We start from the raw sequence: 24,899 nt of genomic DNA on the forward strand, positions 1-24,899 counted from the left end.
TTAATAAAAGGAATTACGTTACGCTTCTTATACATCAATCCAGAGACGTATATATTACATTACGTAATATATACGTCTTTGATCATCCGAAAGCAAAATACTAAATGACATGAAAACTTGATTCGACTCCCAGAGATACTGTATACATATATACTTTATTCTACTCGTTGGCCATCTCAAGTAAATGTGATCTCTATAGATACATGGTAGATACTGTGATGTTGCAATTTTATTTAACATCTAAGTCCGTGATCTAAATCACAGTTACAGGTAAATATATATATTATAATTTAATTTTATAATGTCTTCCGAGGAATTACAAATTCCACTTGCAAACCACTTATATAATATGTACAGAAGACGTAGTAGTCTATGTGATTAGTTATAATTTTAAACAGTGTCTTGTAAGCCATTTTAGGCTGAACATCATATACAATTACATTTTCTATTTAATGCATTTGTTAAATATGATACCAGGTGTCAATCAGAAACATTTTTTTATGAAAATAATCTTCCGTTTAAATATAATTAGCTACTAGTTAGTGTGAATTTAGCAGACCTCGCTGGAAGGGGGCTCCCCAACCCTTGGAAATCTAAATTTCACTACAATGTAGAACTAGGAAATTATTCATTTTATTTATCACCATTGTTATTGTTTTTTTAAAGACATCATGTTTTAAGGCAGTAAATATAAAAGAAACCTTTTAACTATTATAGTATGTAATATGTAAGGACAAAATCCAGGAGTTTGTTAGGTAGGGGCTGTCCCAATCACCTGCTCTCTGGATTGGCACATGTGATAGTTTGTTTTAATTTATTAATGTATTATGTATAATAGCTGTTCTTAACAAAATTATGATATTATAAATTATGTAACTATATGTGTTTATACTGTGTAACTATATACTTGTACGATGTAATTGTGATATATGACACTATAATAAACAAAATTGACTTGACTTGACTTAACTATATATATATATATATATATATTGGATATGCAATGACGACGAAAACGGAGATAAATTTTGAATAGAATTGGCAAATAGAGGATTTCCCCCAAAATTACTTGTAGTCAACTAAATTAGAACAAATGTTTAAATAATTTTATTATGCAATGAACGTTATAAACGTATTGACGTACATGAACATTCTACGGATTTTTTTTTATTTATAACAACTATCGATATAATATGTATAAATATAGATTTGTTCCAATATATACTAAAGATACATGGTCGTGAAAAGTAAATCTACTCTTACTAAATACTCGTCAAATTTATTTAAACAAATTTAAGTCTTTAAAAACATCAAGTTATATGAATGCATAACCACGGACTTTATCTAATTCCGTGTACAATATCTAATTTTAAACATAAACTTAGTCCCGTGCAATTGAATAGATTCTTGATATATGAAATCCATTTAAAATCAGCGAAATCATTTTTATGTAAATTCAGCATAAGCTTGTACATTATACTAGACAATTTATTTTCACCTGTAATTAGTTTATACCAAAACATTATCATTCTAGATTTAATTTCAATATCCAGCGAGTACCTACCCGTTTCACCATATACCATTATATTTGCTGTGGAGCTACGTATGTTTAAAATTCTTTAACAAAACTGTACACGTAATTTCTCAATCATATTGGTATTTTCAAACCCCAAAATTACTTTTTGAAACGTATATAGATATTAAAGCATGAAGGATAAATATATTTTCAGTTGTAGAGTAGCCTTTCCTTAAACCAGCTTGAACATTGGAACAAGAAGTCTATTGTCTACTATTACGGAATTAGATAATCAGTTTTGACCACATCAGCCTTTGAAAAAATAATGAAACAAAGCGTTTCACCGTGTTTCTTTCTTCTTTACATATACAATTAATATACAGTATCAGTTGAACTTACCCAGTCTGTTCCTGAAGAAATTGGTTTCGACTTCGTTCTTATTTTCTCTCCTAGTCTCGACTGAACAATAACTTGTAAACTTTTAAAGATGAGAAACTTTGTAAATTTCTCCAAGTCCTTCTTATCTTGTGCATTTAGTCTACCTGACATTGTAGTTTGTATAGCTGTAGTTTTGTTGCATTTTACTTAATTCCTGAAGTCATCGATATTTATTTCGTTGCTAAAAATGTATCGAAGACATTTTTAATTTAGTTCAGTTTCATTGTTACTTTATGTTGACGTAACAAATCGAAGCCATCAAGGACTTTGAAAATCATTCAGTGCCTAACATCGAAAGAAATTCATACAGAATAAAACAGTTCTACTTCGCGTGAAAGCTCTGGTTCCGTCATTGTGATTTCACTGCAGTGAATGACACAAAATCATATCCGTCTTTCATCGCTGTCGCCATTTTTCATGTTTACAAATCCGTCGGTCAAGGCCGTTAAGATTCACTTCTCGGTCGGCTGTGCGTTTTTCCTAAAGGTAATGATGGAAACGATATACAACGTAAGCATCTGACGTTGATCCACTTCCGTCAACTTCTGAAAGATGGCGGGCCCAACATCGAATACGATTTTCCAAGTACCGTTTGTTTATGTAGCTAAAACTGCCGTGCTTTTACCATTGTTTGGATTTCTTTTTTGTGTATCATGGTCTATTCTGTATGATTTCAAGTCTTCAACTGCCACCCACTGCAAGGTATAAAACATATGCCAAAAACGGCACATTTTTTAGTTGAGGAACGTTAGCTAATATATAGAAGTACAGTAGATATAGACATATTTTCCGGTGCTCCAGTAGGTAAAACACCGGAAAATATGACTATATCTACATATACCGTTACATGTTTTCTTAATATATTCTGAATGTGATAATTTGTTTGAAGAACTCAGCAATATTTAAATGGTTTATTTTCCAGGTAGCTAATTACCTGCCCTCCATCTCGTCAGCTATAGGAGGGTACACACCCCAGAGGTATGTTTGGAGGATATGTGTGGCTCTCCATTGTTCACCTCGCCTGATGTTTGCAATATCCTACTACAATTTCCATACACAAGTCCATGTCGGAACAAAGCACAGAATCTACAAAAATCTTGCAGCTTTTGCCAGTTTCCTTCATGTATCAGAAATATTAGCTCTAGTTGGGTTAACTTATATATCTTCTACAGAAAATCCAGGTAAGTGTGATGCAATGAGATTTTTCTAATTGTAAAAGTGAATTATGTTACAAAATTCAGGCTTTTATCTAGAAATGTTGACTTGCATTCCAAGGTTGGTTTAGAGTTTGATTTACAGTAAAATGCTTTGTCATTGCATCCGTCTGTAGTAAAAAGCTTGTGCACAAGATATTTCATGACATCCTCGGCATATATATTTCCTGTTCACACCAAATTATGTTAACATCAAGTACTACACTCGTACTGTATCTGTTAGGATTTTGGAGCTCCTCAGGCTAGAGTTAAAGGGACAAAAATCTCAATTGACCAATTTGCAGGGGTATATGCACATCTTCTTCTTCCAGTTAAAGTGCAAGCCCTTAAAGGTATTCTCGCACTGGTTCATGTCAGGCGGTAAAAACGCACGAATGATCTTAAACAGCATGATTTGCTGGGCCTGAATCCTTCGCTCCTGAAGGGAGCACCATCTGAGGACTTGGAGCACCATCTGAGGACTTGGAGCATCATCTGAGGACTTGGAGCATCATCTGAGGACTTGGAGCATGGTAGTAATGTTACTGTACCAGTCGAAGTCACCCAACCATGAGGAGCAGCCCTGCGCTGTTTCCTCTCCAGCTTGTCGATGTTGACTTGGGTATATGGGTTCCATACAATTGATACATATTCAGCAATTGGTCGCAGCAGTGTGTTGAAGCAGGTTGCCTTCACATCGGTGGGAGACTTCATCAAATTGCGCTTGATGAAGGCGTTGGTGAAATTGGCCTCCTTGCATATGGTGTCAATATGCTTGTTCCTGAGAGATTATGCTGGATGGTGATGCCAAGGTATTTAGCTGAGGAAACATTCCCAAAAGCCTGACCGTGGATGGTGTAGGTCTACTTCAGTGGGTTCCTCTTGTTGGTGATCGAGATGACCTCACATACACTTGTCCGTGTTAAAACTTATCAACCAGTCATCCTCCCACTTCTGGAGTCTGTCAAGCTCTTCAGCTGCATCTCTAGATGACATGATTGCCCTATAAAGGCAGTGTTCTCCCCAGGAATGTTTTGATGCACTATGGTATCTACTGTTTTAAACCCTTCCAACGCAGCAGGGTGCTGCCAACCATTTCCGCGTCACAACCCATCTATCATGCGCTACGCCACTTTGAGAAAGAATACTCAATACAAGAGTTGTGATTGATGTAGTTAATTTTAAATATATAGCATTATTTAATAATCTTTGCATTGCATTATGCTCATTTTCTTACCCTTTTTATTTCTTCTTGATCGTTATTTTTTTTATAATAACTATACATTATTGCAAATAAAACAGTTGGACTCAAGAAAATGGAATATTTTAGCAAATATATTTCGGCATTTTTCTTCCAAAAATATCATCATAGAAATAAATGAATGATTTATATTTATAAGTTACTTTTAAAAAATCCCTTTGTTATGAAATTAACTCATTAAGTAAACAAAAAGTCAAAATTTTATCAGAACAATGCTTTTTTCAATATAAACCTGTAAGTTGTGACACAGTTAGCAAATTAAATTATTGTAATTATCCACTAAAAGTAATATATTATTGTACTCTGTCAAATTGGGAAAACCATCTGCTATTTATAATTTTTGGCGCCAAAATGATTAACACTCCTCATCCATGTTTCAAAAGCCATTGCATCACGGACTACGTGTACATAAGATTATTAAGGTTATCAAAACAACATGGCTGCCACATGCAGTCTGCTCACTTACGATCTCTCTTACTGTGGCAAAAAATATTACAAGTTTTCTAAAAGTTGTTTAGATACTCATTTGTTGATAAATGAAAGTTTCTCACGAAGCTTACTTATTTCAAGCATTAACATTTGATGGCCAAAACAATGCAGCAAAGGTAGGTCAGCAGACGTTTGACATTTGTTCCTTAATACAAGCTACTGTCTGTACTTCTGTGTTTGTATCTCTTATTACGGTGTAATTGTCATTCACCTAAACGTAGCTTGAAGCCTTGATAATAAACATACATCACTTATTATAATTAGACGAATTACACACTGGTAATTGTGGTCTATTGTTCACGTTTCACACCTATAGGTAGGCCTAGTTCACATCCCCACAAATAAATCTACCCGCAGGGTAGTCAGAATTATTCTGACGATTTATCAACTTTTTTTATATCGGTCTGTCATTGATTAATCGACGCCAAACCGATATAAAAAAAGTCAATAAAACATCAAAATAATTTGGACTACCTGCAGTGCAGAGTTCGTTGATCAGGGTATCGATCGTATGGGGGACAATAAAAAGCTAGTCTAATTGGAAAGGGGAGAAGAGGTTATCAATTTGTGAGAACTTGAGGTTCCAGTCGTATTTGTGATGTGATATACCTCTCAATGAGTAGCAGTCAAATGCATGCGTAACAGTAAAATGGTGATGCGTAGCGGCTCAAAATTTATGCGTAACAGTACCGTTACGCTAAAACAGCCTGGGGAGAACACTGAAAGAAAGCAGTCGTCGGCAAACAGTCGGGGTGTAGAAGTTACACAGGAAGGCAGGTCATTAATGTATACCAGGAAAGGAGCGGTCCTAGGACTGTTCCCTGGGGCAAACCTGATGTGACTGGTGAGGTATCCGACTGTTGACCTTCAAGAACTAACCTTCTGGGATTTGCCTGTCAAGAAGCTCTCTACCCATGAGACGGTGTTCCCTCGTATCCCGTAGTGGTGGAGCTTGCCCAGCAGCCTCTAGTGGAGTACTTTTTTGAACGCATTCGAAAAATCGAGTAGCACTGTCAACTTGTTCTCCTTTGTTTAGGCTCCTGGTAATATCGTCTACAGAGATGAGAAGTTGACTTTCACACATATGAGCCGCCCTTCCTGAATCCATGTTGGTAGACAGACAACAAACCATGGCTCTGTAAGTGGTTGATCACACTGGTGTGAACTATGTGTTCCAGTAGCTTGCTGCAAATCGATGTCAGGGAGATGGGGCGGTAGTTACTAGGCTTGGACTTGTCACCTTTCTACCCATACAGGACGAATGATACCAGCTTTCACAGTCATCACATGTATACTGGAGTGTTCGTCCCCATACAGGACGAATGATCCAAGCCTCACAGTCATCACATGTATACTGGAGTGTTCATACCCATACAGGCCCATACAGGACGAATGATACCAGCCTTCACAGTCATCACATGTATACTGGAGTGTTTATACTCCCAGCCTCAGAATGATACCAGATTTCACCGTCTTCACATGTATACTGGAGTGTTCGTACCCATACAGGACGAATGATACCAGCCTCACAGTCATTCTCAAAACGGTTCACAAATTATTATCCGTGGTTATAAGGCCTTCGCAACCAGCCAGTCATCACATGTTTACTGGAGTGTTTATACCCATACAGGAGGAATGATACCAGCCTTCACCGTCATCACATGTATACTGGAGTGTTCATACCCATACAGGACGAATGATACCAGCCTTCACAGTCATCACATGTATACTGGAGTGTTCATACCCATACAGGACGAATGATACCAGACTTCACAGTCATCACATGTATACTGGAGTGTTCATACCCATACAGGACGAATGATACCAGCCTTCACAGTCATCACATGTATACTGGAGTGTTCATACCCATACAGGACGAATGATACCAGCCTTCACAGTCATCACATGTATACTGGAGTGTTCATACCCATACAGGACGAATGATACCAGCCTTCACAGTCATCACATGTATACTGGAGTGTTCATACCCATACAGGACGAATGATACCAGCCTTCACAGTCATCACATGTATACTGGAGTGTTCATACCCATACAGGACGAATGATACCAGCCTTCACAGTCATCACATGTATACTGGAGTGTTCATACCCATACAGGACGAATGATACCAGCCTTCACAGTCATCACATGTATACTGGAGTGTTCATACCCATACAGGACGAATGATACCAGCCTTCACAGTCATCACATGTATACTGGAGTGTTCATACCCATACAGGACGAATGATACCAGCCTTCACAGTCATCACATGTATACTGGAGTGTTCATACCCATACAGGACGAATGATACCAGCCTTCACAGTCATCACATGTATACTGGAGTGTTCATACCCATACAGGACGAATGATACCAGACTTCACAGTCATCACATGTATACTGGAGTGTTCATACCCATACAGGACGAATGATACCAGACTTCACAGTCATCACATGTATACTGGAGTGTTCATACCCATACAGGACGAATGATACCAGACTTCACAGTCATCACATGTATACTGGAGTGTTCATACCCATACAGGACGAATGATACCAGACTTCACAGTCATCACATGTATACTGGAGTGTTCATACCCATACAGGACGAATGATACCAGCCTTCACAGTCATCACATGTATACTGGAGTGTTCATACCCATACAGGACGAATGATACCAGCCTTCACAGTCATCACATGTATACTGGAGTGTTCATACCCATACAGGACGAATGATACCAGCCTTCACAGTCATCACATGTATACTGGAGTGTTCATACCCATACAGGACGAATGATACCAGCCTTCACAGTCATCACATGTATACTGGAGTGTTCATACCCATACAGGACGAATGATACCAGCCTTCACAGTCATCACATGTATACTGGAGTGTTCATACCCATACAGGACGAATGATACCAGCCTTCACAGTCATCACATGTATACTGGAGTGTTCATACCCATACAGGACGAATGATACCAGCCTTCACAGTCATCACATGTATACTGGAGTGTTCATACCCATACAGGACGAATGATACCAGCCTTCACAGTCATCACATGTATACTGGAGTGTTCATACCCATACAGGACGAATGATACCAGCCTTCACAGTCATCACATGTATACTGGAGTGTTCATACCCATACAGGACGAATGATACCAGCCTTCACAGTCATCACATGTATACTGGAGTGTTCATACCCATACAGGACGAATGATACCAGCCTTCACAGTCATCACATGTATACTGGAGTGTTCATACCCATACAGGACGAATGATACCAGCCTTCACAGTCATCACATGTATACTGGAGTGTTCATACCCATACAGGACGAATGATACCAGCCTTCACAGTCATCACATGTATACTGGAGTGTTCATACCCATACAGGACGAATGATACCAGCCTTCACAGTCATCACATGTATACTGGAGTGTTCATACCCATACAGGACGAATGATACCAGCCTTCACAGTCATCACATGTATACTGGAGTGTTCATACCCATACAGGACGAATGATACCAGCCTTCACAGTCATCACATGTATACTGGAGTGTTCATACCCATACAGGACGAATGATACCAGCCTTCACCGTCATCACATGTATACTGGAGTGTTCATACCCATACAGGACGAATGATACCAGCCTTCACAGTCATCACATGTATACTGGAGTGTTCATACTCATACAGGACAAATGATACCAGCCTCACAGTCATCACATGTATACTGGAGTGTACATACCCATACAGGAGGAATGATACCAGCCTTCACAGTCATCACATGCAACGGCACGTTGACCTGATTTTACTGCACGCTCACAAAGTAGGCAGGTATATTTGGGGATCCAGGGTTAAGTTCACAATCGGCAGATTGGCGGATGACTAGGACTGTGATGTACAGTAGGTAAGACTTAGCACATTTCTTAGATGGTTGGAGTTATGGGAAACATCGTTTCCTCAGCCTATTGGTTGCAAAAAGATGTGCTGAATTCTCAAAATTACACAATGAACTGTTGATCAGAAAGGTTGGTGGCAGGGTGTTGTTTTCATGGATTGGGTTTACCTTCAATGTGACGAAGAGTCCACCTAGGACGATGACAGATCAAAGGGGAAAGTACAGGTTACCCATACAGGATGTAAACAATGGTAACGGAACTCTCTGATGCTGAGGTTCGAGTATTCACAGAGTTTATCCAAGAGCAAGATGATCGTTCACATTTTGTTGGAAATTGATACTTGCGGTTCAATTTGTGGTTTTAGAGGCATGAAAAGTCAAAAGATGTATGTACAATTAAGATGGCAGGATCTGGTTGTCAGTCGAGTAGTTGGAATATCTCACACAGAATAAAATATGCTGAGGTGAGTGAGAACGCTATTCTAATAATAATAATAACGAGATTCTTATATACCGCTTTATCACAACCTAGTTTGTAGGTCGTCTCAAAACGGTTCACAAATTATTATCCGTGGTTATAAGGCCTTCGCAACCAGCCAATATCTTCCTCAACTCCCTGGGGAGCATACAGCCGGTGCTGCCATTTCGGCGCTCACAGCTATCATTCTACAATTCTAGCACTGCCTAACCTCGTACTCATTTACAGCTGAGTAGACTGGAAGAAGCGGCGTAAAGTATCTTGCTCAAAGATACAACACAGTGCTGTGACGTGGCTCGAACCCACAACCCTTCGGTCATGATCACGAGCCTGGCGTCCTACCACTAGACTACCGTGCCTCTACCGTCTGACATGCCCACTCTCCTTCCGTCAGCCCTCTGCTCACTTAGTGACTATTGTGATAGGAATGGGAATATATTTAGGTGGGGTTTTTTTTTGTTATAATACAGTTTTTTCTAATTATTTAACAAAATATATTTATTTCAAGTCATCATGCTTGTTACAGGGAATGATATGGAACATTTTTGCAATCTGATAAAGGGCGTACAATTCCACTAGCTGACATGGTGGCTTGTGAATTTTATGTCCCTGCTAGTATTGTTTGACTAATTATTGCAAATGTACATGTCAGCAAGACCAGTTGAATTATGGATATAGGTAAACTTGATATTGTCTAAATTTGGGTAAAATCCTGATATGCAGTAGTCTGGAAGGCTGAGCAAGCTTACCTAATAGCATATACATGTTAGAACATTTGCACTTTAGTTCTGTTCTCGTGATAAACTTAAATCATGATGAGTAATGTTGAAATATGTAATGTGTATCAGTTGCATTAATGAATTAAACCAAGTTAACAAAAATGATGATCTTATTAAGGGTCCCTGTAACACTGCACTCTGTCTACAGTATATACAGTTGAAACTGATTTTGCCAGCAAGGCTATAGCTTTGATAAATCATTTTTAGAAAGATATACCTTGCAGAATTTTTATGAAAAATAAAAAGATGAAATAAACATAACACTTATGAACTGTTCAGTGGACCAGATCAGGATCTGAACTCTAAACTTCAGATTGTTATACTACTTAGCCAATTGAGCTAGCTGGTCAACAGAAGGGTCCTGGCCCAACTGTGCTACAGTTACATCCAAAGAGAAGTTAAGGGGAGGTTATTGTATATATATACGAAAAAAAACAATGCAATAGAACAGGGATACTTAAAAAGGAGATTTTATTGAAAATTATTATCTAATATTAAGCACTCAACTTTATTTTCTATTTTCTTTTGCTTACAATAAAAGTTAGAGTTGTATCTAGCAAATTTTTGATGGTACATTTATGAATTCTCACTACTGCACTGTTTCAGATATGCACGAATACCTATTTATAGCTTTTATGGTGTGTTCCCTGTTTCACATGCTGTTGACGTGTGTACTGTTCCACTGGGGCCGCACAGCTAATAACAAGGAGATGACTAACTCGGTATGCACTAAAACACATTCATTATTTCACTCAAACACATTCATTATTTCACTAAAACACATTCACTATTTCACTAAAATATATTCATTATTTCACTCAAACACATTCATTATTTCACTCAAACACCGTCATTATTTCACAAAAAACTGTCATTCTTTCATTAAAACACATTCATTATTTCACTAAAACACAGTCATTATTTCACTAAAACACATTCATTATTTCACTAAAACACATAATACTCATTATTTCACTAAAACACATTATCTACCCTACCTGACTCATCATCTAAAAATTTATATATCAATATTTTACTAATTTTACTTACCATTTATTTTATGGTTAATCTTAATATCACTATCAGAAAGTTCAAAACAAATCTACTTTATATGTACAAAGATTCCCCTTGGGACCTAGTTGTGCAAGATCACTTTTGTTTCGTTAAATTAAACAGGTTGGGTCTGGATCAGTAGTTCGAGGAATGCATGGTATTGGACAAATTTGATGTTCAATGTCTTCGTGTATTGATCAGGTGGGAAGACAGAACAGTTCAAGCTTTCAGTGTCTTCGTGTATTGATCAGGTGGGAAGACAGAACAGTTCAAGCTTTCAATGTCTTCATGTATTGATCAGGTGGTAAGACAGAACAGTTCAAGCTTTCAATGTCTTCGTGTATTGATCAGGTGGAAAGGCAGAACAGTTCAAGCTTTCAATGTCTTCGTGTATAGATCAGGTGGAAAGGCAGAACAGTTCAAGCTTTCAATGTCTTCATGTATTGAATAGGAGGGAAGACAGAACAGTTCAAGCTTTCAATGTCTTCGTGTATTGATCAGGTGGGAAGACAGAACAGTTCAAGCTTTCAATGTCTTCATGTATTGAATAGGTGGGAAGACAGAACAGTTCAAGCTTTCAATGTCTTTATCTCACTGCTCTCTGTATTTTTCTTTTATATGCAGTAACTTACCCTTAATTGATATAACTACTTAACTAGCACCGTTCAGAACACTAAATGCTGACCAGGTACATTGTAGCTCAGTCAATCAGAGCAACAGTAAACAATCTGAAGTCCAGAATTCAGATCTCAGTGTAGCCTCCTCTGAGTTTTTACACTCCAGTCACTGTTGTCAATTATATTTTATTTATTTCACCATTATGAATGTTTTCAACAAATACCACCAGGTATGGTTATCTATTAAACTACAATAGGGTAATTATGCAAGTACTTAATGATACTGCTGTTAATTATAATCTCTAATTATCTGACATCCAGCCAACACTGCTATATACTCAAAGGATGCGGCCAGCTATATGATGTGTCTCAAGGCATTTTGATAGCACAAAGTAGGTGTATTACAGTGGTGTGATTACTTCCTAGATGTATGGATAGTATAATTATTAAGGAGTTGAGCAGTCGGGGATAATAACACAAGGTGATAGCAAAGTAAAAAGCAAAAATAACAGTAGAGGAACTAGACTGGGTTGTTCGCTGCCAACCAGGTAGCAAATTGGTCGAGCGTCCCTTTTGAATTTGGAGGGTCCAGGGTTCAAATCACGGCATGGGCATACATATTTCTGCTCTTTTACATTCCGTGCCTCTGACTTACGTTTGTTTCAAGCACTTGGTGAATGCTTGGCAAGGTGATTCCCAAACCTGAGTTGTAAATAGTGCGGTCTTCCCGGGCAAATAATTACAAAAAGGAGGGAGCTTGAGTGACATAGAGGAACTAGGCTGGGTTGTTCACCATTGACCAAATATACGTAGCTCAATTGGTATACAGCTGTCCATCTTGAGTTTTGGGGGTCCGCCATTGACCAAGTAGCTCAATTGGTACACTGTCCATCTTGAGTTTTGGGGGTCCTGGGTGCAAATCTTGGTCTGGCAGTGCATTTTTCTGCTCCTATTACAGTTGGGAATTAGTTCATGCATCTGAAATATATGACAAAATGACTTCAATAAAAAGGTCCATTTCAAGAATCCAGGTTATGTATTTAATTTCTTCTCAATTCTGCCTGTATGATTTGGATGCAAATTTAAAATGTTGATCAGCTTGCAATGATAGAGGCTAAGAAATTATGTTGTAGCTCAATTCAATTCTTTTATTATCATAATCAATAATGCTTATTGATATTACATTACATGTATTATGCACAATACAATGTTATACGAAGTCAAGTTCAAGCCATACACTAATACATATATTCACTCATTTCAAAGACAAGAGGTGTGACCTAATTTCAAAAGCTTTACACAAAATTTCCAAAAATTATACTGTAATGTTACATTTAAGTAATTTCAGTAGTTTAAACATGAATGGCTTGGTTAAAAAGTCATATAAAAAAAGGAATCTGTCATTAATTTACTGTCATGAAGAGAAACATATGACAAATCCTCTATATGATTCAATAATAAAAAAAAAAATCAGACACTTGTGTGCGTGTACACACATCACACGACGTGATCACCTACATAAAACCATACTACAAAAGTTAACACATTACGTTACATAAAACCATGCTACAAAAGTTAACACATTACGCTACATTAAACCGTACTACAAAAGTTAACACATTACGTTACATAAAACCATACTACAAAAGTTAACACATTACGCTACATTAAGCCATACTACAAAAATTAACACATTACGCTACATTAAACCATACTACAAAAGTTAACACATTACATTACATTAAACCATACTACAAAAGTTAACACATTACGCTACATTAACCCATACTACAAAGTTAACACATTACATTACATTAAACCATACTACAAAAGTTAACACACTACGCTACATTAAACCATACTACAAAAATTAACACAATACGCTATATAAAACCGTACTACAAAAGTTAACACATTACGCTACATTAAACCATACTACAAAAATTAACACATTACGCTATATAAAACCGTACTACAAAAGTTAACACATTACGCTACATAAAACCATACTACAAAAGTTAACACATTACGCTACATTAAACCATACTACAAAAGTTAACACATTACTTGTTTTCTTCAAAGCATTATATGGAATCATATTAACAGATAAAATGCACATGACTTATATAAACTGGTTCATAAGTTTAGGATACTCATAGCAATTTAGCCCTTACCATGATATGTCTACATGTGTTTAATCACCAATGTCTACATGTGTGTAATAAAATGTTATCCTCTTTTTTTCATGTGACTTTTACATAAAGTTAATAACAGAGATTGCAGTAAATACAATTATCGTTATCAGTTTTATTGTGATATGTAACAATATCATTATAAAGTAATATTGTTGAGAATGATGCCAAGTGGCCCTTTAACATGTCATTGGTAAAAACCAAGATTATAAATGTCAGATTTAATATCTCCCTAATGGCAGCAAACACTGCAAAACAACATGAAGCCATGTCGTATGGATTGTCCTGGATCCCCAAGTGGCCGTTGATGCTGGTTAAAGATCAAAATCTTTGATGTCAATTACACATTCTTTTCAGTAAATTTAAAATATTTGATTAAAACAAAATTGATTTCACAACTAGAGACAAGCAAATAATCTCTTTTCTTGGTTAAATGTTGTGACTTCTTTAGGCGGGCTCCAATATTCCCCTAGGATCTCTTACATATCATTATCATACTATATGCTGCTGTCTCCTTCTTTCGTTTTTATGAATCAATATTTTTACACTGTTAAATGTCTAGACAACTGTAATTACTAACTTCATTTTAAATACATATATGTAGATATAGAAAACATCTAACATACATCTGTTCAGAAAACTGAAGTTAATCTTGCATTAGGGTAGTATAATGCACAAAGTAACCTAGCTATTTTCACATTGTGGAATATAGTACACATGACATATAACACCATTATCATAAAATGAATTGTATTGTTGTTTCATACATTTATTTGATGTCTTTGACAGGAGAGGCAGTCATTCCACTATAAGGTTGGACTTTTCCTCTTCAATCTGATGTCCTTCCTGGTAGCTGTGTATCTATACTTCAGACATCAAGCCTACTGTGAACCAGGCAGTAAGTGTTGTTCATGTGGTTGTTCATGTGTCGTGATGTAATGTGAACCTGACAGTAAGGGTTGTTCATGTGGTTGTTCATGTGTAATGATGTAATATTAACCTGACAGTAAGTGTTGTTCGTGTGATTGTTCATGTGTCGTGATTTAATGTGAACCTGACAGTAATTAAGAGTTGTTTATGGAGATGTTCATGTGTAACGATGTAATTTGATCCTGTTCATGGAGTCGTTCATGTGTAATGATGTAATGTGAGAACCTGACAGTAATTAAGTGTTGTTCAGGTGTCGTGATATAATGTGAACCTGACAGTAATTAAGTGCTGTTTATGGAGATGTTCATGTGTAACGATGTAATTTGATCCTGTTCATGGAGTCGTTCATGTGTAATGATGTAATGTGAGAACCTGACAGTAATTAAGTGTTGTTCATGTGTCGTGATATAATGAGAACCTGACAGTAATTAAGTGTTGTTTATGGAGATGTCCATGTGTAATGATGTAATTTGATCCTGTTCATGGAGTTGTTCATGTGTAATAATGTAATGTGAACCTGACAGTAATTAAGTGTTGTTCATGTGTCGTGATGTAATGTGAACCTGACAGTAATTAAGTGTTGTTTATGGAGATGTTCATGTGTAATGATGTAATTTGATCCTGTTCATGGAGTTGTTCATGTGTAATGATGTAATGTGATCCTGTCCATGGAGTTGTTCATGTGTAATGACGTAATGTGAACCTGTTCATGGAGTTGTTCATGTGTAATCATGTAATGTGATCCTGTCCATGGAGTTGTTCATGTGTAATGGTGTAATGTGATCCTGTCCATGGAGTTGTTCACGTGTAATGATGTAATGTGAACTTGTTCATGGAGATGTTCATGTGTAATCATGTAATGTGATCCTGTTCATGAAGTTGTTCATGTGTAATGATGTAATGTGAACCTGTTCATGTGGTTGTTCATGTGCAATGACGTAATGTGAACCTGTTCATGGAGTTGTTCATGTGTAATAATGTAATGTGAACTTGTTCATGGAGATGTTCATGCGTAATCATGTAATGTGATCCTGTTCATGAAGTTGTTCATGTGTAATGATGTAATCTGAACCTGTTCATGTGGTTGTTCATGTGTAATGATGTAATATTAACCTGACAGTAAGTGTTGTTCGTGTGATTGTTCATGTGTCGTGATGTAATGTGAACCTGACAGTAAGTGTTGTTCATGGAGATGTTCATGTGTAATGATGTAATGTGATCCTGTTCATGGAGTTGTTCATGTGTAATGACATAATGTGAACCTGTTCAAGGAGTTGTTTATGTGTAATGATGTAATGTGAACCTGTTCATGTGGTTGTTCATGTGCAATGACGTAATGTGAACCTGTTCATGTGTCGTGATGTAATGTGAACCTGACAGTAAGTGTTGTTCATGTGTCGTGATGTAATGTGAACCTGACAGTAAGTGTTGTTCATGGAGATGTTCATGTGTAATCATGTAATGTGATCTTGTTCTTGGAGTTGTTCATGTGTAATCATGTAATGTGAACCAGTTCATGGAGTTGTTTATGTGTAATGATGTAATATGAACCTGTTCATGTGGTTGTTCATGTGTAATGACGTAATGTGAACCTGTTCATAGAGTTGTTCATGTGTAATGATGTAATGTGAACCTGTTCATGGAGTTGTTCATATGGTATGATGTAATGTGAACCTGTTCATGGAGTTGTTCATATGTAATAATGTAATATGAACCTGTTCATGGAGTTGTTCATGTGTAATGATGTAATGTGAACCTGTTCATGGAGTTGTTCATATGTAATAATGTAATGTGAACCTGTTCATGTAATGATGTAATGTGAACCTGTGCATGTTGTTGTTTATGTGTAATGATGTAATGTGAACCTGTTCATGTATAATGATGTAATTTGAACCTGTTCATGTATAATGATGTAATGTGAACCTGTTCATGTGTCGTGATGTAATGTGAACCTGTTAATGTGTAATGATGTAATGTGAACCTGTTCATGTGTAATGATGTAATGTGAACCTGACATGTATAATGATGTAATGTGAACCTGTTCATGTATAATGATGTAATGTGAACCTGTTCATGTATAATGATGTAATGTGAACCTGTTCATGTATAATGATGTAATGTGAACCTGTTCATGTATAATGATGTAATGTGAACCTGTTCATGTATAATGATGTAATGTGAACCTGTTCATGTATAATGATGTAATGTGAACCTGTTCATGTATAATGATGTAATGTGAACCTGTTCATGTATAATGATGTAATGTGAACCTGTTCATGTATAATGATGTAATGTGAACCTGTTCATGTGTAATGATGTAATGTGAACCTGTTCGTGTGTAATGATGTAATGTGAACCTGTTCATGTATAATGATGTAATGTGAACATGTTCATGTGTAATGATGTAATGTGAACCTGACAGTAAGTGTTGTTCGTGTGATTGTTCATGTGTCGTGATGTAATGTGAACCTGACAGTAAGTGTTGTTCATGTGGTTGTTCATGTGTCGTGATGTAATGTGAACCTGACAGTAAGTGTTGTTCATGTGTCGTGATGTAATGTGAACCTGACAGTAAGTGTTGTTCATGGAGATGTTTATGTGTAATCATGTAATGTGATCCTGTTCATGGAGTTGTCCATGTGTAATGACATAATGTGAACCTGTTCAAGGAGTTGTTCATGTGTAATGACGTAATGTGAACCTGTTCATGGAGTTGTTCATGTGTAATAATGTAATGTGAACTTGTTCATGGAGATGTTCATGTGTAATCATGTAATGTGATCCTGTTCATGGAGTTGTTCATGTGTAATCATGTAATGTGAACCAGTTCATGGAGTTGTTATGTGTAATGATGTAATGTGAACCTGTTCGTGTGTAATGATGTGATGTGAACCTGTTTATGTATAATGATGTAATGTGATCCTGTTCATGAAGTTGTTCATGTGTAATCATGTACTGTGAACCAGTTCATGGAGTTGTTTTGTGTAATGATGTAATGTGAAGCTGTTCATAGAGTTGTGCATGTGTAATGATGTAATGTGACCCTGTTCATGTATAATGATGTTATGTGAACCTGTTCATGTATATTGTTGTAATGTGAACCTGTTTATGTGAACCTGTTAATGTGTAATGATGTAATGTGACCCTGTTCATGTATAATGATGTATTTTGAACCTGTTTATGTGTAATGATGTAATGTGACCCTGTTCATGTATAATGATGTTATGTGAACCTGCTCATCTATAATGATGTAATGTGAACCTGTTCTCGTGTAATGATGCAATGTGAACCTGACATGTATAATGATTTAATGTGAACCTGTTCATGTGGTTGTTCTTGTGTAATGATGTAATATGAACCTGTTCATGTGGTTGTTTATGTGTAATGACGTAATGTGAACCTGTTCATAGAGTTGTTCATGTGTAATGATGTAAGGGTAACCTGACATGTATAATGATATGATGTAATGTGAACCTGTTTGTGTGTAATGATGTAATGTGAACCTGTTTGTGTGTAATGATGTAATGTGAACCTGATCATGTATAATGATGTAATGTGTGTAATGATGTAATGTGAACATGTTCATGTGCAATGATGTAATGTGAACCTGTGCATGTTGTTGTTTATGTGTAATGATGTAATGGTAACCTGACATGTATAATGATATGATGTAATGTGAACCTGTTTGTGTGTAATGATGTAATGTGAACCCGTTTATGTATAATGATGTAATGTGAGCCTGTTCGTGTGTAATGATGTGATGTGAACCTGTTCATGTATATTGTTGTAATGTGAACCTGTTTATGCGTAATGATGTAATGTGAACCTGTTTATGCGTAATGATGTAATGTGAACCTGATCATGTATAATGATGTAATGTAAACCTGTTCATGTATAATGATATAATGTGAACCTGTTTATGTGAACCTGTTAATGTGTAATGATGTAATGTGATCCTGTTCATGTGTAATGATGTAATATGGACCTGTTCATGTGGTTGTTCATGTGTCGTGATGTAATGTGAACCTGACATGTATAATGGTGTAATGTGAACCTGTTCATGTGGGTGTTCATGTGTAATGATGTAATATGAACCTGTTCATGAGTAATGATGTAATGGTAACCTGACATGTATAATGATGTAATGTGAGCCTGTTCGTGTGTAATGATGTGATGTGAACCTGTTCATGTATAATGAAGTAACGTGAACCTGTTCATGTATAATGACGTAATGTGAACATGTTCATGAGTAATGATGTAATGGTAACCTGACATGTATAATGATGTAATGTGTGTAATGATGTAATGTGAACCCGTTTATGTATAATGATGTAATGTGAGCCTGTTTATGTATAATGATGTGATGTGAACCTGTTCATGTATATTGTTGTAATGTGAACCTGTTTATGCGTAATGATGTAATGTGAACCTGATCATGTATAATGATGTAATGTAAACCTGTTCATGTATAATGATGTTATGTGAACCTGCTCATCTATAATGATGTAATGTGAACCCGTTTATGTATAATGATGTAATGTGAGCCTGTTCGTGTGTAATGATGTAATGTGAACCTGTTCATGTATAATGATGTAATATGAACCTGTTCATGTGTAATGATGTAATGGTAACCTGACATGTATAATGATGGAATGTGAACCTGTTCATGTGTAATGATGTAATGTGAACCTGTTCGTGTATAATTATGTAATGTGAACCTGTTCATGTGTAATGATGTAATGTGAACCTTTTCATGTGTAATGATGTAATGTGAACCTGTTTATGTATAATGATGTAATGTGAACCTGTTCATGTGTAATGATGTAATGTGATCCTGTTCTCGTGTAATGATGTAATGTGAACCTGTTCTCGTGTAATGATGTAATGTGAACCTGCCATGTATAATGATGTAATGTGAAACTGTTCTCGTGTAATGATGTAATGGGAACCTGACATGCATAATGATGTAATGTGAACCTGTTCGTGTATAATGATGTAATGTGAACCTTTTCATGTGTAATGATGTAATGTGAACCTGTTCATGTGTAATGATGTAATGTGAACCTGACAGTTAGTATCATGTTTTAAGTTCACTGTTCATCAGGATGGAAGTAGTGTTCATGGTGTTATTAATACAACAGTCATATGTTCTCTCTTTTTGATTCATTGTGAACCCAACAATAAGTGTTTGTTTACGTTGTTCAAAGTTTTAACTGATAGAGATGTTGTTATGGTTCCCTTTCTGTTTCAGTGTACACTTGGTTTGCTCTAGGGGAGTATCTGACAGTCATTTCCAACATTGCATACAACGGAACTGTTGCTTGGGATTTTAGCCGGCTTGATGTTTCTGTAAGCAGCAGTAATGGGACCTCATATATACGTAAATCTACATAGTTGTTTGATACTGGTTAGTATTCCTTTTATTTTCAATTTCTACATGCTAATCATAATCTTTTATAGAGAAACAGGGAGTACTTAACCGTCTTATAGAGTTTAGCAGCTTATGTTTTTTATGTAATATTTACTTGGTGTAAGTTTATATAATGTCCAGCATTCAAAGAACACTGCATAGATTAGTCACTTGAAAGAAATATTGCTTCACTATTTGTCAATAGTTAAGTCACAAGGAGGGACCTTACCTGTATCGCACCAAATAGCTAAAAGATAAACTAACTTATTAAGATGCTCCATGGGTTTTTTGTCTGACAGTTGGAGTTTTGAATCCCTCCCTTGGGCCTCTTGGCTGTCAAGGTGGTTCATTTATTTAAATTATCCAACCATTCTTGGTTGATTACATATTATATTAACCATAAACAGGGTATAATGTTTTAAAAGTTTAATAATCACATTATATTTGAACCTCATTATTGACGTTTTATTTCCTTGGTTCAAGTGTACTTGACTGGTAGCTAATAAAGCAGACTGTTTGACATGGAATTCTAGATCTCTGGACCAAATGTTTCTTCAGTCTAAGTTACTAAAACACCACATTTTGATGATTACCAACCCCCAGTCTATAAACAAGGGGAACAAATTCAGTGTGTGTGTGTGTGGGGGGGGGGATAATGGAATCAGGTTGTCTGTCTGACACTTTATTCAGACAACTCCAACAGCTTTTAGCCGAATTTCACGAAACTTCTCTGATATAATCAGCACATTCTGAAGTTGTGCACTTACAATTAATATTTCATTTTATTTCAATTGGCATTTTTATGGAAAGCATTGTCTGCACCACTCCTCCCAAGGTAATTCACTAATATTGGGTTGATGTGAATAAAGTGTTTATACGTTGATGTTGCCTCCCCATAAGGAGTTATGCCTTTTTGTTTTAAAATGTTCTGGGAGAAAAAAAATGCTCCTACAGTTCTTGTCACAGGCAGTTTGAGTTTCAAAACTTGTAGACACCAAGTTGGGTAAAAAGTACAAAACGGCAGACATCTTGTGATAAGAACTAACAGTTTGTTGGGTTGGACTTGTAATTCAGCGGAAGTAACGTGACAGCAAAATAAAATACTGTCACCCTGATATTGTTGTTATCTGCCATAGTGTAACACACATTGTTATATGTTATACATGATTAGTATAGTTTTGCTAGAATTGTCGGTCACCACAATAGTAACAAAACATAGCTATAGATTTATTGCCATTGATGAGAGACATACATTTAAAAACCAGTATTATTGATAGAAAGCTAATAATTAGTGTTCAACTATATCTGCCTTGTTGAAATTGTTATGTAAATTATGTCAATGATTGCCAATCCTTGTATACACTAGGAGGGACTACAATTGATTACTTGATTTACTTGTGTTGATTCTAAAGTATGATTTATTTTTCCATTCTAGTGGCCTCCAGATGAAATTGCCAACTTGAAGTTTGAGCCACCAGCATAGTTCTGTTGTCTATGTAACTACATCCTGGATAGATGTCCACCTCATGTCCTCTCATGGTCCCTTTTTATGATGCCTTCTGCTTAAACCTTACATTTTTTCATATGGTCCCTTTACCATACATTATGAACAAATTTTGTGTTTTTTATTTTTGCTTTTTTGTTTTAATACCTAGTGTTTTTTTCATATGGTCCCTTTGCCGGACATCATGAACAATTGTTTTCTTTACATTTTTATTTGCTTTCTCATTGTCATGCCTGGAGGTTTTTTGTTATGGTCACTTTTTGCCAAACATTAAACTTTGTGTTCTGTATTTATATGATGTCTGTCTGCTGTCCCTTGGTTTTTCCTGTCTTGTGTTTTCCAATCTGGTGCATTTTTTTGTCAAGCATTATTTTGCAAAATTTGCGTTATTTTAATGTTATACCTTTTTGTCATGCCTTGTGTTTTTTCATAAGGTCCTTTTTTTTCAAAGCATTATGTAAAAAATGTTGTGTTATATTTTCCAGGCTAAGCATTTCCAATCATTAATGAACCACCTGCCAATATATGACAAACAAGAAACCGCCAATGGGGATATGGCCAGATTGCTACAGTACATTTTCATGTAATGCATCACATGTGATAAGCATCCTTTAAAGTACACAAGCCATGCAAGTTTAGTTGTTGTACAACATGACAAGTATACGTAGTGGCTTAGTAAGTGACCTTAACCAATCTTTTAAGCCTAGTAACTGAAGCAGGAAATGTAGGTCAGAACTAGCATCCAAAGCATCACATGTGATAAGCATCCTTAGATACATAAGCTATGCAAGTTAAGTTGATGTAAGACAAGTATTTACTTGTTTAGTGATCTAAACCAATCGTCTTAACCATATTTGCATGATGGGGCCTGACCTTAACCAATCTTCTTAACCTGGTCGGTCAAGCGGTAAATGTAGATCAGAAGCAGCATCCGAAGCATTGCATGTCATTAGCATCCTTAGATACATGAGTCATGTAAGTTTAGTTGATGTGGGATAACAAATAACTTGTAAACTGAGCTTAACCATTCTTCTTAACCCTAGGGCAGACAGACGGACGGACTGACAGACGGGAATAGCCAATCTATAAGCCCTGATTAGCCGGGATTAAAAAAATGTCAAAGTAATGACATTGATTTGAATGATGATTGATTTGTGGTGTGTATGAACAAAATTTACCACAGCATCAACACAAAAGGACAAAATATACCACAGCATCAATGAAAAAGGACAAAATATACCACATCATCAACTTAAAAGGACAAAATATACCACAGCATCAACACAAAAGGACAAAATATACCACAGCATCAACGGAAAAGGACAATATATACCACAGCATCAATGAAAAGAGCCAAAAATAACCCAGTATCAACAGAAAAGGACAATATATACCACAGCATCAATGAAAAAGGACAAAATATACCACAGCATCAACACAAAAGGACAAAATATACCACAGCATCGGGCATCGTTGGCCAAATATAAGTCATAAGTATTTCATTGATGTTTCAATTGTTTAGCCAGGTGTAGAACATTTCTTGTGCCATTGAATGTCCTTTAATTTAAAAAATGGTCAATCCAATGATGATCATGACCATTGAAACGCTGTGAATTCAATGGTGTTTCAATGGATTTGTGGAAAAAATGGTACTTAACGGCATTATAAGAGTGTTTCAATGTTTTTTGGACCATTTCTTCTTGCTCAGGAAGGTACTGGATGCAGGTTGGTAGTTTTGATATTTCTTGTTGCTCAGGGAGGTACTGGATGCAGGTTGGTAGTTTTGATATGCCCCTTGAAAGACGGGATGTAATATGTTATCAGGTTGGTGGGCAGGCAGCATGGCCCGCACGCTTGGTGTCCGCTTGATATCTTCATTAATTTTCAACAGATTTAATTCAAACTTCATAAGAAAGTTTATTACCATAACAGCTCGAACAGGTTCGACAACCACCCATATTCGATGGTAACTGACTGAGTTAGGGCCCTTTATCAAATTTCCAAAACGGTGTCTGCTTGATATCTTCATAATTATTGGAGTTCTGCGTCCTGCATATTTCACTATAATCAATAGTTATTCCCCTTGATTTTGACATGCATTCCATGATGTTGTATTACACTAATTGATCTATCATGTTTAAAAAATTATTTCCCCTTTATCGTAATTTACTCAGAAATATTTCATATTTCAACCATACAAACAACTGGTCATTCAACATGTGACGCGCATATTATGTACCGCTTTGCGGTGCCCTTGTTCTCTGGGTACTCCAGTTTATCTCCACAACCAAACCTTACACATCCATAAATGACCATACCTGTTAATAGGACGTAAAATACAAACAAACCAAACCACAGCATTTCAATGCAAAAGGACAAAATATACCACAGCATTAACACGCTAGGACAAAATATACCACAGCATTAACTCGCTAAGACAAAGTATACTACAGCATCAACTCGCTAAGACAAAGTATACTACAGCATCAACTCGCTAGGACAAAGTATAGCACAGCATCAACTTGCTAGGACAAAGTATACTACAGCATCAACACGCCAGGACAGAGTATAGCACAGCATCAACTTGCTAGGACAAAGTATACTACAGCATCAACTCGCTAGGACAAAGTATAGCACAGCATCAACTTGCTAGGACAAAATATACTACAGCATCAACTCGCTAAGACAAAGTATACTACAGCATCAACACGCCAGGAAAAAGTACACCACAGCATCAAAAGATATCTCAACATCAACAATTTAAGGAGAAAGTATAGCACAGCATCCACTCGCTAAGACAAAGTATACTACAGTTGTGCATTTGTCATCAATAGTAATACTTTGGTATTAGATGTTTGATATTGGATGTTTGATATTAAATGTTTGATACTAGATATTTTGTATTAGATGTTTGATATTAGATATTTGATATTAAATGTTTGATATTAAATGTTTTATATTAGATGTTTGATATTAGATGTTTGATATTAGATATTTGATATTAGATGTTTGATATTAAATGTTTGATATTAAATGTTTTATATTAAATGTTTGATATTAGATGTTTGATATTAGATGTTTGATATTAGATATTTGATATTAGATGTTTGATATTAAATGTTTTATATTA

At 36.1% G+C, this 24,899-nt stretch overlaps 2 protein-coding genes across 2 annotated transcripts in view; one reads left to right on the forward strand and one right to left on the reverse strand.

The window, feature by feature from the left end:
- Positions 1–2,395, reverse strand: part of LOC110464747 (autophagy-related protein 13-like) — a 7,689-nt gene extending 5,294 nt beyond the window's left edge. The window contains exon 1 of the mRNA XM_021520119.1: positions 1,916–2,395. Within this exon, the coding sequence (XP_021375794.1) occupies positions 1,916–2,065 (150 nt within the window). The 5' untranslated portion in view covers positions 2,066–2,395. The remainder of the gene's footprint in view (positions 1–1,915) is intronic.
- Positions 2,396–2,495: 100 nt separating this feature from the next.
- On the forward strand, positions 2,496–23,009 carry LOC110464746 (post-GPI attachment to proteins factor 2-like). Its single transcript, XM_021520117.1, has 6 exons — positions 2,496–2,656; positions 2,877–3,135; positions 10,670–10,785; positions 14,715–14,823; positions 20,107–20,262; positions 21,701–23,009. The coding sequence occupies exons 1-5, from the start codon at positions 2,507–2,509 to the stop codon at positions 20,247–20,249; spliced, it is 777 nt and encodes a 258-aa protein (XP_021375792.1). The 5' UTR covers positions 2,496–2,506; the 3' UTR covers positions 20,250–20,262; positions 21,701–23,009.
- The last annotated feature ends 1,890 nt before the right edge of the window (positions 23,010–24,899 follow it).

Source organism: Mizuhopecten yessoensis, unplaced genomic scaffold (assembly GCF_002113885.1).
Source record: "Mizuhopecten yessoensis strain PY_sf001 unplaced genomic scaffold, ASM211388v2 scaffold11029, whole genome shotgun sequence".
In the NCBI taxonomy this organism is placed as follows: domain Eukaryota; kingdom Metazoa; phylum Mollusca; class Bivalvia; order Pectinida; family Pectinidae; genus Mizuhopecten; species Mizuhopecten yessoensis.

What these genes read in the sequence shown, in the direction of transcription:
- LOC110464746 (XM_021520117.1), top strand. Translation starts at nt 2,507, where the DNA reads ATGGCGGGCCCAACATCGAATACGATTTTCCAAGTACCGTTTGTTTAT. An exon ending in ACAAGGAGATGACTAACTCG is followed by an intron (nt 10,786 to 14,714) that starts GTATGCACTAAA and finishes TGTCTTTGACAG; the next exon opens with GAGAGGCAGTCATTCCACTA. An exon ending in AGCCTACTGTGAACCAGGCA is followed by an intron (nt 14,824 to 20,106) that starts GTAAGTGTTGTT and finishes TTTCTGTTTCAG; the next exon opens with TGTACACTTGGTTTGCTCTA.